This window comes from Drosophila subobscura, chromosome O, assembly GCF_008121235.1.
Source record: "Drosophila subobscura isolate 14011-0131.10 chromosome O, UCBerk_Dsub_1.0, whole genome shotgun sequence".
In the NCBI taxonomy this organism is placed as follows: Eukaryota; Metazoa; Arthropoda; class Insecta; order Diptera; family Drosophilidae; genus Drosophila; species Drosophila subobscura.
In genome coordinates this window covers 17,012,570-17,026,424 of record NC_048533.1, presented here as the reverse complement: position 1 = coordinate 17,026,424, position 13,855 = coordinate 17,012,570, and the positions used below count along the sequence as shown (strand labels likewise).

At 47.2% G+C, this 13,855-nt stretch overlaps 1 protein-coding gene across 5 annotated transcripts in view; it reads right to left on the bottom strand.

Moving 5' to 3' along the window:
• LOC117898438 (polypyrimidine tract-binding protein 1) overlaps positions 1 to 13,855 on the bottom strand; it is a 150,228-nt gene that overhangs the window by 9,044 nt on the left and 127,329 nt on the right. For 3 of the 5 annotated variants that reach the window (XM_034807841.1, XM_034807842.1, XM_034807843.1), the window contains 4 exons: positions 8,452 to 8,775; positions 8,102 to 8,387; positions 7,649 to 7,842; positions 6,911 to 6,944 (listed from right to left, as the gene is read on the bottom strand). In XM_034807841.1, the coding sequence (XP_034663732.1) occupies positions 6,911 to 6,944; positions 7,649 to 7,842; positions 8,102 to 8,387; positions 8,452 to 8,775 (838 nt within the window). The remainder of the gene's footprint in view (positions 1 to 6,910; positions 6,945 to 7,648; positions 7,843 to 8,101; positions 8,388 to 8,451; positions 8,776 to 13,855) is intronic. The other 2 variants (XM_034807840.1, XR_004649147.1) reach the window with 2 other exon arrangements.

Below are 13,855 nucleotides of genomic sequence, written 5' to 3'. Positions count from 1 at the left end.
AATGACAAAGTCTTTGTGGCTGCACATTATTCAAGTGTCCATGGAGATCGCTGCTAGTGGATTTTTCGTAAAGTTTTACACGCCACCACAAAGCCATAACACACACGCGAAGATATCCACTGGCAGCACTATCCCCCGGCTTCAGCTCCACCCGTGTCGGGTGTCTGTGTTTCTGTGTTCCTGCGGCTGGCAGGAGGAGCACTCGCATTATTGCCGTGGGCGACGCCGTTAGTATCATGTACGAGAAACTCATAACTAGCTCAATAAGTTCTCTCCGCTCTTTTTTACGAGCCTCAATACCAGCCAGCGAGCTGCTGCAGTTTCAGTTTCAGTTTCAACGTCTTGGGCTTCATCTTCTACCGTGTCCGTGTCCGTGCCCCTGCCCCTGCCCTTATCCCTTTTTAAGGCCTCAGCATGCCACAGATTTTACAGCGCTGCCAGGCAAAAAAGGAGAAGAAGAAGAAGGTGCAACTTTTCGGCGCAGTCCAACGCGTTATTGAATTGTATTTTACGAGCTTACTTACGCCACAAAACTGTGCAATATGCGGGGCCCTCGGAGCACCGAGTCGGTGCTCTCCATTAAGAGTCGGACACGTACTTTAAGAATTTAAGTATTTGGGGATGTAGCAGCAGCAGCAGCAGCACGAGCAGGAGCTACACTGCACCTTGTTATTGCTGGGATTGGTCATTGGACTTTTGCTTTGACAGCTGCCCGAAGGTCGGTCCATTGGCCCTTGGACGCTTGGGCGACTGACTGGACTGGACTCTGCCTGGAACCCTCTGGAGTCCCCTCAACCATGTGGAGCCAATCAGCGGCAAATTTGAAGCAGGGCGCAAATTGCCATCAAGCATACAAAAAAATAGTTGCCAGGGGTCGCGAGGCAAGGGCAACCCCAATGCAAACAATGTAAAGTGCAGGACTGGCCCCTGCCCCTGCCCCGTGCCCGTGCCACACCGCTCCATCTGCTGCTGCTGCTGCTGTTCGCCCAAGACAACAAATCGAATAATGCGCAAAGTAAATTTTCAACTACTCGCAGTAGTCCGATCCACACAGAAAAATACAAAAAAACCAGCAGAATCGGAGTAAGAAAAGAAGTTAAAACTTGGCAAGCAATGTGGCCATAAAAGTGAGGGGCAGGCAGTCAGTCGAAGCGTAGCGAAGCGAGCGGAGCGCTAACAAGTTACAAAAGTAGCAATGGAAATGCAGGCAGGTAGTAGTACTCGTAAATAGAGCAGAGTAGCAGGGAGCTGGGAGCAGGACACACAGTTCAACAGTTGGCAGTAAATCCATTTTATACAGATGACTGGCTACCTGACTGACTGACTGGCTACAGCTTCTGCTAGAGCTTCTGCTCCCTGCGGCTGTGGCACGCTAGTCCTGGCATCCTCTGCAGCGTAAACTGCTAACTTGACTTATGCCAAACACCGAAAAATTTCGTTTTGCCAGAAAATTTCATAGCAACAATTGCAGGCAGAAAAGGAAGAAAAAAGTGGGAGGGCCAGACTCGGATGGAAGTATATGCAGGTATTGGCAGTGGAGCGTATTGAATGCCAGTTCTTCTCTGCATCTCACTGCTGTTCGGCTGTTCTGCTGCTGCACCAGTCACCAGCATAACTTGACGTCCAACGGGGCGTATGAGAAGCTGCCGGTTGCCGGCTTGCCGGCTTGGCCATGCAAAGTGCCTCGAACCGAAACCACCCAGCGGAAGGCGGCAGCAACGGCATCCGACAACCGACAGACTTGATAATAATTTATTATCGGCTATATTTGCACTGCCACCGCCACACTGCAGGAGGAGCAGGCATGGAGGAGAAATGTTGCTCGAGGTTTTAGCTGCCGCTTCTGTGTGCCGTTCTTTATTCCTTCCTTTTTTATATTTTTTGTGGGCTGCGCGACACTAACGTATGCAGACAGCGACGCCGATTCCCAGATGGCCCATTAGTCGTCTGTTTGAGCATGTTCTAGATGAAGAAATATGCGGCTGGCGCTGCCACATTAGCCCGAGAGTCTATAAAGTTTTCTTTGGCCCCTCACCAGATCGATGTGGATCCACTTTAACCCTCACAGCTCCAGCTGTTGTGTGCCATCTAATGGCAGAGATAACATTTAAATTCCATGCAGTTTCCGCCATTTAATCATGCAAACTGTTTGTCACCTTTCAAATTATTTTGCAGCTAAAACGATTTACCGGATTGACATTTAGTTTGTGCCGTGCATAAGCTGGTGGCAGGGAGGGGAATGCCGGGTGCAACACTCTATCGAATTGCATTGCTGCCACAACATGTAGCGCATATAAAATTTTATGAAATTATTTCGCGTGCACAGGAAACCATGCAGCAAGGAGCAGGAGAGCAGGAGAGCCAGCGAGCAGGAGAGCAAAAGCTAAACGCATAAAAATTCAATTAAACACGTTTCAATAATATTTTCGGGGGCAATCATATCAATTTTTATCACGCCATTACAATTACGTAAGCGGATTACAAGCGGAGCATATGTCGATATCTGTTTCTGTATCTGTATTTCCCCCTGTTTGTTTCCCAGACGATTTGCCAGACTGATTAAGTTTTCTTTTATTGTTATGCAAAAGCGAGCGAGCGGAGGGCAGAGTCTCTCCCCTGGCTGGATGTGGCCAATCCATGTGAGTGTTTGCGTTTGCGTTTGGGTTTCTTTGGTGCTTGAGTGAGGCAAGGACTTTATTGAATGCTTGACAGCATAAGCGGCATGTGTCAAGTGTCTAAAGAGCATGCCCCAGAGAGCCCATGGGTCCTGGGTCCTTTCGATTGAGTCGTCCTCGTGTAGGCTCAGGCTCTGTTGGCTCTCCGACTCAGGCGCAACAAAGCGCTGTCAAAACTAATAAAATGTCTGACTGCCGCCTGGGCACCGAAAAGGGTTTGCTGGGGCCCAAAACTTTTGCCTCCCTGCCGGAGTGTGCCATTTTTTTGTGTTTTTTTCTGTGTGTGTGTGCCACTGATGGCTAGATCAATCTAAACGCGCTGCCGTTTGAAGTTCCGTTGTTTGTATGTGGCGGTGCGTGGTGCTGTCTCTGCCTCCCTGCCTCTCCGCTTGCCACTCTTATTATTTGGCATGCAAACAGCTTTCAGGTGAACAAGCAGCGAACCGCACAATGGCCCCGGACCCGGTCTCTGCCCCCTGCAAGAATGCTTAGCGCCCTTTGAGCTTGGGGCAGATGTTTGAAGTGCAAAATTTGCCACCTCTCGTGCCTCACATGTGTGGAGAAATTGTTGTTACGTGTCCCTCCTGCGTGTTGCCATTAACATAACAAAAGCAACCGTTTGCCAGTTGCCATTTGCCGCTAAGCCACTTGCTGCCTGCTGCCTGCCGCTTGCCACTTGCCAGTTCCTTGTTTGTCGTACAACCCGCCTCTTAAGTGTCTGTCCCACTGTCTGTCCCGTGTCTGCTTAGCTACTTGGAAATTCAAAGGTTATTACATAAAATGTTAGCTTGCCATTTGGCTGATTGCCCGACTCCTAGCCGACTCCTGGCCGACTCCTGGCTGCTGCCGTCAATTACACGCTGGCTGGCGACCAAGTTTATCTCAATCTATTGGCACTTCGCTGGCTCTGGAGCCTGGCAGCTTCAGAGAAGGTCAATAATAATACGCTTAACGTTCAACTTATCGACATCTCCTGCTGGCTCTCCATCGGGCTCGGTGTCGTTCCCGTTCTGGCTGTGCAACGGTGCGTATGATGTATCTAACTTTTTTGCTGCTTCTTTTTCCTGTTGCTGCTGTGCAGCAGCTTCTCCTTTGAAGCGTTTAATCAGCAATCTAAGCTTTATTAGCAGTGCCCTGGCAGCTGCCAGAGGATGCCAGAGCTCGTCCTGCTGCTCCTCGTGCTGCTGCACTCGACTAAGCAGTCTGCTGATCGGCTTTCCTGTGGCTCAGTTGCCCTAAGTCTACCCCAAGGACTGTTGGCTGTTTGGCTAGTCCACTCTGTCTGTGGCAGACCCCAAATCCCTGAGTCCCCCCTCCCGTGTCAACACACAACGGACAATTTTTAAGCAATTAATACGTTTGGCAAATTTTTGCTTACTCCGAGCGATAAGCCCCACAAACTGCTGACAGAATGCAGTGCAATTTGTGCGTCGTAAATATAAATCAAAGGCAGCAACGAGGGTCCCAGGTTAAGGCAAAAGCAAGCGGCTTAAACCAACGACCGATTACAGCACCCCAGTCCGCTCTTGCAGACCGTTCTCTGGCCAACCAACGGACCGTTCGGCTCCCCACTGACCTGCCTGCCTGGGACCCTGTTCGTTGTGGTTGCGTTTGTTTGGCAAAAGGTTATATTTGGGTATTTAAACTCAAATTAAATGCATTTGCATGCAAACAAAGGGCGCACACACACACACATGCAGTGCTCCCCCTTACATGTGTGTGTGTGTGTTGCCACAAACAAACCGTTTTGTGTCACCAGAGACAAAGGGAGTCAGTGAGAGCCTTAACATTGTTGCTGCTGCGTATGCGAGTGTCTCTCCCCTCCCCTCAGAGTCATTGTGGCATAGTGCTGTTGTTGCAACACACACACACACACACTCGAAAAATACACCAGAGAGAACTGTGGTGGGGGTTATTCTTGTTGCTGTTGCGGCAACAAAATCCATTATGCTGCAATTATGCGCCACACTCGGCAGCAGAGAGATAGCCCCGCAGACCCCGAGAACAAAATGCAACAAAAACTTGCACAATCGATGTATTTTGGTAATTAAATCAAGTACATAATGGACGAATGCTGGCCAAGACCTGTCTCTGTGTGCAGCGCAAGTGAAAAGTCAAGTGGAAATCCCATAAAATAATATAACAAGCCACACTGACACACCCATCCACCCACCCACAGAGGAGGGAGACACAGAGCAATTCAAACAGCAAACCCCATTAACTTTACAAAGTTAGTTAAATTCATTTGGCAAACAGACGACAGACAACAGACGACGACAAAAAGCAGCAAAGAGACAGGAGAACCCAACCAGAATATTCCCCACTCGCAGTACCATCCAAGGAGGCAAAACCAAACGCAAGCCCAAGCCAAACCGACTACGAAAAGTCACAAGTAAATTTTATTTCAATTGTAAAAGCCAGCAAAAACTACAATACGATTGTGTGTTCGTGTGTGAGTGGAATAAAAGGAGTACACACACACATGCATACATATGTATGTGGTAAAAGGGAGAATGGAGACCACACACACACTGAGAGAGAGACACTGAGAGACAGAGGCAGAGCTACAATGGCGACAGCAACAAGCGCAATGATAACTAAATAAATGGACATTTTTATAGCTATGCACTTCCGCACTCAATCTTTTGTGCTGCCAGAATGCGAAAGTGTGTGTGTGTCTCACTGTGTGTGTGTGGGGCAGGATGAGCACATGTTAAAGCATGTGTTTTGTGCATGCATTTTAGCCCCACACACTCTGGCCCCCGGATGCCCCTGGGCGGCAGCTCAACAATGGGGCGAACGTGGAGCGGAGTACCCAAGCCACGACGAGAGCACACACTTAATTCATGTAATTTCACACAGACACAGGCACACACACACTCTCTTTTAGGGGCGAAGAGAAGACAACGCTGAAGCAACAAGCGGATGCCCAAGTGCTGCAGAAGGAACGCTCCTAGTCCTCGCCCGAGTGCGGTTTCACTTGTTGCCTTTTGAGCCAGGAAGAGGATGATGCCCTGCCCTGTTCCGTTTTTAATATATGTACACGACGTTGGAGTGCATTTTCATTTTCATTTTCATTGTTTTACAATTTGTAAGCAGAACTTATGACTGGATAAATGGCAGCAGGAACACGGACACTGGTCTCCCACAACTATTTCAATTTCAAGCTGCCTGATGGATTTGCCGGACCCAACGGGGACTCTGGCTCTGGCTCTGGTCCGGTTCCGAGTTCCTATTCATGCAGCTGGCAAAAAGCTATTAGAAAGCCATTTGTTGCTGGCTTTAGCCGGGTCTCTTTCCATTTGGCAATACAATAAATACTGGCACAAGTGTGCCACTGCCAATGCATACACTTTTTATGCTTCCCCACCACTTGAATGGGTTTTATGACCTGATCGAGGTGCACAATCCCCCAACTGCTGTGTGTAGATTATTGGCTTTTGGGTTTTCCTTTACTAAATTGCTTCGATCGCTCTCTGTGCTGAGCTCCACCGGTAGTTCTGCTGAGGGACTGGCTCCGGCTTTATATTTCCCACATGGCGGATGCATTTTATGTGCCACCGTTGCATGCACCCGATACGTTTTTTAAGGCTTTTTCAATATTTTAAACATTTTGTGCCGCTTTTCAGTTTTTCGGTTTTTTTTTTGTCAGCTTTTGCTTTGTTACCCCTGTCCGCCTGTCCCTCCTCCTCCTCCACATACATAAATAATTCATGGCACTTTTGCTGATTGCACGTAAATGGCGTAAATGCCAAACGGAAGCGGAAACAGAGACAGAGAGAAAGAGAAGGGGAATGGGAACGGGATGAGAGAGAGAGAGAGAGAGAGAGCGCAGCAGCTACTGTGGATTCTCTTTTGGCCTTTGGGCAGACATTTCACTCGACTCGGTACGTACAGTGTAAATTCAATGAATAATCAAGTAAACTACTTATAAATTGTTCAAGAGGTGTAAATATATGTGTGTGTGTTGGCCGGGGCAAGCATTCGTACGGTTAGAGATAGATTCAGACTCAGAGAAGTTACAGAGAACAAAAGAGAGAGAGAGAGAGAGTGAGAGAGAGAGCTAAGAGATACTTTGGGAACAAGTTCTACGAGTGTATCCATCTCTCACCGCCGTACTCTGCCCCCCAGCGCCAGCGGTTTGCGCCACAAGACAAACGGAAACATAAAAATTAATAAAGTATTTGTTTTGGTTTTCTTTTTGTTTTGGTTTTTGTTTTTTTGTGCAGACGTACCAAAGAGGGTAAAGAGAGCATCAGGCGTGACCATCTACAGAGAAAAAAGAGAAAATAGAGTATTGTCGTCAGTTAGCGAGAGATTCGTTTTAGGTGTATTACAAATTAAATAATAAACAAACAAATAAACACAAGAGTAAACAATAAACAGTAGAAAAATCAATGACAATTACAGGATGAATGAAGAACTGGCCTTGGACCAGAGAGAGAGAAACCAGACAGACAGACAGACAGACAGACAGAGAGAGACAAAGAGATCGAAAAACTGTAGGCGAAAAAAGTCTCTCCAGCCCAGAGCAGGCTTCCATACATTTTAATATATTTTTTATATACACATATTTTGCTTATGTATTTTTTAATAGTTAATATTAAAACTGTTTGAAATGCAATAAAACAAATAAACGCACGCTGCCGCGCACTATTTGCTTTGGTATTTGCTTAACCGAGAAAAGATGTGGAAAAAAATGCCAAAGGATTTTAAAATTAAATACAAATGAAATATGCAACAAAATTCGGAAAAAATGTATTTAAAAAATAAAAGGAATACTTGATACGCAAACATGAAAGGCAAACTAATTGAAAGACTTTACGAATATTTTACTATATCATAATTTAGTGTGAAAGAGAGAGTGAGGGCTGGGGCGGGTCGAATGGGGGATAACCCGAGAAACCCTGGCATCGGGACTACTTAAGGGTGGATCTATCTTTAGGAAATAAGCCAAGACTGATTGAACTTACCTCCTCATTTAAATTCGAGACGAGCAATACATTCGAGTAGCCGCGCATGGCCGGTGCCGTGGACTGCAGGGCCCCGCTGTTGGCCAGCGAGAAGGCCGCCAGATTGGGCAGGGCGTTGCTGTAGCCGCCGGTGAGCTGTGTGCCCAGCCCCAGGGCGAACGGTGGCAGGACACCAGGAGCACCCAATCCGTTGACTAAAAGAGAGATCAAGATCGAGCAATGTGAGTTCTATATCCGGGTTCTGTATGCTTCTATGTGTGTTGCATGCAACTTAAGCTCTAGGTGTCTAGACGAATCGATAGCAAGTGTAAAGCCAGAAAAAAGACTAAAACAAAGCATAGATATTTATCTTGGTGTGTGTGTGTGTGTGTGTGTACATATGTAGATGTGTGTGTGAAGCTTAGGAAAACATAAATGATAGAAAAAATCGGGAAAATGTTCCGTTTGTGTTACCTATTTTATCACCTGTTAGGGAGGGCCGCTGGCGGGCGGCAATCAATAGCAGATCGTTGGTGTTCATCAGTCCGCCGGCGGTGGGCATCAGATCGACGCCGGGCTCGCCCGGTGGCAGCGCGGGATTCGTAAAGTCGCGCGACTTGTCGTTGTTGTACTTCACATTCAGGGCCGTCAGCTTGCTGTTGTCAATGCGCAGCGTGCAGCACCCATTGTAGATGTTCTGCCCGTCCAGCAGGGACTTGGCATGCTGGGCGGAATTGGCATCCGGATATTGGATGAGGGCCTAAGGAAGAGGTAGGGAAATCCCTTAGGTTATATGGCAACTCCTTTGGGTAGGGTCTGCTTACCTGGAATGAGTTGTTTTTGGTGAAGGTGACAATCTTCAGCACCTTGCCGTACCGCTGGAATATCTGATGCAATATGTCCAGCGATACCGGGTACATCAGCGACTCGACAATCACCCGGAGCACCGTGTTGGGTCCGCCGGCGGCATTGCTGTTGTTGCCGGCACTGTTCACCGCACTGGTGTTGTTCTGCAAGATGCCAACGGCGCTGCTGTTGCTGTCGCCGGAGTTGTTGGCATTGTTGCTGGTGGCATTGGCCGCGCACAGAGGCAGCGGAGAGCCGCCGGCCGGCGACTGAATGCGGTAGTCGCTCTGCCCCACAGAGTTCTGCAAGAGACAGAGAGAGGCGGAAAGAAAGTTGATAAAGATGTTCGAGTCAATTTACTACCGGAAACTTTTATTAGTTAAAGGCGCCAAAACTTTTGCGCATTAATCAAAGGACGGCGAGTGGTGGAGAGCGAGAACGAACGAACTGGCAATGCACAAAATTTATGCAGCAGCCGACAAGTTATTTTTTCTTGCTTGTACTTCTTGCAGAAGGGACACAGACAGGACACGGCCAGGAATATGCTAAACGAGGGCTTGCAGGAAGTGAGCGAAACACACGGAAAGGCAAGGCAAGGAGCTCCCATGGAGCAGCAACATAAATCTCAATCAAAATCAATAATATCAAGTATCGTAATAATAAAAGGAAACTCTTACAGGGGGGGTTGGAGATGGGAGTCTGCCACTGACGAGGATGCCAGGGAGGAGGCTCTTAGTGAGCAACAAAAAATGAAATAAAAGCAGAGCGAAAACTTCTTGCGTGGAAATATACACGTTCTATCGGAAAACAATTTAATGACATTCGGAAGTAAATTTATTCCTATTCGTGCTGAATTTTGATTTCGAAAATCATAACGTAAACACATTCGACCGCCCACCTGCCCACCTGCCCACCTTCTATCCCCTCCCCCTCCACACACAGCCATTTTCCCTCCTCCTTTGCGACGCGTTTCTGTTTCCGTTTTTTTTTTGTGCGTTTGTCAGCAGCAGCAACAGGAGAAAAAGCGGAAGGAAAGCAAGGGAAAACCTCTCTAGTCGCCATTGCCATCGTCAATCCTCCCCAGGCGTGCTATTTGTTTCTGCCTCCTAGATAAATTCCTCTGAACGACCGAAACAAAGACAAGGACGACGTGAGCGCTAGCTATAGCTAGCTCCTCTGGCTGTGTTCTGTGTTTGGGCCTGCCAAAGTTTGTAAAAATAATAAAAATTGATTAGAATTGCCAGAGTGCTGCTGCGTGGCTAGACACGCCGTATCGTCGTATGTGGAACGTATAGCACTGCCGCAGCACACTCTCCCCCCACGCCACCACAGCTACGAGGCAACGATGATGCGGCTTCTTCATCTTCGATTGCCTTGCCTCCTCGAGATGCCTGTGGGAGACCAGCCAGCCAGTCCTGGGGTCTGGGGTCTGGGTTCTGGGGCCCTGCTGCTGTAATTTGATACTTCACTTTGCCTGATTATTATGATGACGATGACGTTGATTGTGTAAAAATTGTAATGTAATTGTTGAGAAGCGCTTTGCCCATCTATTTCCTGCTTTCTGCTGCCTCCACTGTTTTGCTTTTCGCCTCCCACTTCTACGTGTGTGTTTCTGTGTGTGCTCTGCTTTTGGACCCTGTTTAAACTTGGTTAACATTAACTAGCTGTCAAGTGGGCAATTGCCAGGCGTTTAAGTACTTTGATAATTGTGCATAACCTTCCACTGGCGACACACACAGCACCCCAACCAATGGAGCATGGGCAGAATCGAGTGTGTGGGAGAATGGTCAAACTTCCAGACAGTTTGTAGCTATTTATGGCTTTATAATAACCGCCGTCCAAGCCAGACACCCAACAACACTGAAATATTCGGGCGGCCAACTTGCATGCCCACTCGGTACACTCAGAGACAAAAAGGGCAGCGAAAAATGAAGCACAGCGAGATTTAAATTTAGTACAAATAAAAATAGGGAAAGGTCAGTTACAAATATTAAATTTCAACAATTAAAAGTATATTTTGGGTATACAATTAAATAATATCTTCAATTTGCGGCAAATATTTATTTATTTTTAAATTTCTATAAATAATTCCATGCGCGTAGCATTAATTTTCAATTATGTAACTGCGTGGCCTTTGTTTTTCTCTGCGTGTACGAAGTATTGGTCGAAGGCATTCTAATTATCTGACAGCTTTGGGGCTGGAGTCCAAAACAGGGACAGCGACAGCGATAGGGGACTGAGGACTGGGGGCTGTGGCCATGCAACCACAACCAGCAACATCATTAAACAAAGCAAATCGTTGCCAGTGTGTGTGGGTGTATGGAATATGATTATGCTAGTATCAGTGTGTGAGTGTCTGTGTGTGTGTGTAATATGATTATGTATCTGTGTGTTTGCATCGGCCTTTGCTTGTCGCGGTTTTGCCTGTTAATGAGTCAATTGTGTGTTTCCGCTTCGCATTGTCGGTAGTCGTAGTGTGTGTGTGGTGTGTGTGTGTGGAATGTGGCATTGATTAGATATGTGTACAAACACCAACTAATACTCGTGCACAAGTAACCCGGCACACACACAGACACACCGCCACATTGTTATAATTTAATATGACCGAGTGGCCGCGCCATCCTTCCGTGCGATAATGCGGCATTTGATAAACCAAAATGCTTTGATAAGCTAAAAGTATCAGGGAACAGCTAGTGACGGCCAAGCTGATAAGCATATTTATCGATCGATGCGAATCGCAACGAAACGAAACGAAACGCTTTTTGGATGGGAAAATCTACACAAAGGAGACACATGTCTGGCCCCAAAAACTACACAGAAATATCCGCCGAGTGGCAAGCAAACAAAAATCTAGAAATCTCTGCTGAGATTTTCTGCTTCGAAAACTACTCGCTGAAATATTCACAGGCAAGTGAAAACACTACAGGAAAGGGAGGATCCGAGCAATTGTTCTATGATTCTGATGTGACACTTTGTCGTATTTTCTCCCTTTTATTTTTGCTGTTTTTGCATAAGAAATAAAGCTAGAGGAGGGGAGCAGGGAGCTGGGGCGCCAAAGAATATTGACGCTGCCTTTCACTTAAAGTTTTGCATAAATATTTTTGTTTCGCGCAGCTCTTTCCCGTGAGGCTGCCATTTCTTCCTGCCATTTTACCGTTTTACTTTTCCCTTTTCCACACCTTTTTTTTGGGCGGAAAGTTTATTTTCATTGCAATGTCACACTGAGTGCCGCCGCACCGTCTTGGCCTCTTCCCGAGAAGAAGGCTGAGGCACACTTTAAACTGCACGGCAAGCGCTTTCTGGGGGCGAGGGCACAAGGCACACGGGCACAAGTGTCGTCGCTGTCGCCCCTCCACAGTCAAGGCGAGCACTTGGCCGGGCTTAAGTGCTGTGGGCCAGGTTAAGAAGTAAAGCAGCTACTGCTGCTTGGCCACAGCTTCCACTGTGAACTGCAACCACTGCCACTGCCACTGCATGCGTGGCAAGTTCGCCAAGGAGCTGGCTGCTGGCTGCTGGCCTTTTCCTGCTGATGGAGTGGCTGAACCACGAGCGCAAAGCTGCAAAAGTGTAAACTTTTTTGGCAACAGCTTCACTTCGCGTACAACAAGTTATGAGGTGGTTCTGTCCTGCAGTTAAGTTTTAAAGCTGAGCCCTGGATTATGTATTACTTTGCTGTGGTTGCCCACCGACGACAGAGAGGACGACTCGTTTATCTGCTGCCGGGAGGAGCTCCCCTGTCCCCTATCCCCAGGCCATTCCGGCTCAACCGTTCTGCTGCTGATGCTGCGTGGTTTTTATGGTCAGAAGAGAAGAATGCCAAAGCCAGAAGCAGCTTGAATGGAACTTGTGCAAAGTGCATGAAGCGGTTACAGTGAAAACAAAACAATATTTGTCTTATTTATGCAAAAGGCAAACGAAAATAGAAAACCACGTAAAATGTGTTAAAAGCCTTTTGGCTGAAGAGAGAGAGTCAGAGCCAAAGCCAGAGCCAGGGCCAGGGCCATAAATAAATACGCAAAGCAGGCAAATCCGCTGCCGTTTGCCTAAAAACAAAGTAAATATACTGCACGGTCATAGGAAAACAAAAAAGGGAAAAGTCTGTGCAAAAGGCAAAAGGCAAAAGGCAAACATGTATTTTCGGGCAAACCGTAATAGAAAACTAATCAATACAATGAAAACATTGACATTGTAGCTGTAGCAAAAGTCACTGCAGAGACACACAGAGAGGGAGACAGAGAGAGAGATGTCAGCTGTCTGTCTGTTCCCACACATTCAGTTGTCATCCTCCTGTTGCTCTCTCTCTCCGCCCACGTACTCTCAACGACACTCTACGGCACGACACGCGAGTGTGTGAAACAATGTAATTTAAATCCATTTTCAACACGTCACCAATCAAAATGGCAAAAAGCTTTCGCCAGCTACGAGCTATAAGCAAACAGAACGGAGTTCTCCCTTGCCGTCGCGCCATCCTGCAGCCGCATAACTCAAAGGATCAGAGCACATACGCGGGTTGCTCTGTCGCCGATGCTGCTGATGCTGTTGCCGATGGTGTTGCGCTCCTTCTGTTGTTGGCAAAACAATAAGATTAGCTTACTTCTCCTTTGGCAATGTGGCGGCGGCGACGGCGGCAGGAAGGAGGCGCAAAAGTAAACGTGAAAATAAAATGGGAAAACAGCAAAGAAAAACACAACAGCCACGCATAGAAAAATAAACAACGCGCACACACAGACACAGACAGGGGGGAGAGGCATATGTGAAGTTATTTGCACCGTCGAAATCCTTTAACTGCACAGGCCTGAGAGTTAGACAAATAGCGTGCCAAAAGGAAACGGCCTCATAAGCCGGTTCCAGCTTTAGCTTCAGCTTCAGCTTCAGCCATTCCTTGCAGCATCGACGACAGGCTGTCAGGACGACATGTCGACAGGCAGGCAGCAAATTAAATAAAACATTGAGATCTCTGTCTGCGCTGAGCCCTAAGCCAAGGAGGGACTGGGGCTCATATTATTAACACCAAATCAAATGGCGCCTGCAACTAAATAATATGTGTCCCATCTCCCGTGCTGCCGGCAGACAGCATTAATTTTGGTCTCCCTGTGGCTGTCGCTTTGGCTGTGATAAGCCTTTGCTAATCAGTTTGATCCCTTTTGTGGCTTAATCGGTTGACATTTGTATTAGTTGGGCTTCGACCTGCCCCTGCCCCTGCCCCTGCCCTCGCCTTGTCAAATGTGCTGAAAATTAATCCCACTTCGTGTTTCATCCTAATTTTGCGTACTCCTTCCTGTATTCTGTCCATTAATTGACAATTGCTGTCGCATCCGTCCGTCACGTTATTCCCATGGATATTTTTTTGCACCTTTCATTTGTCATTTGTTTTGCTGTCTG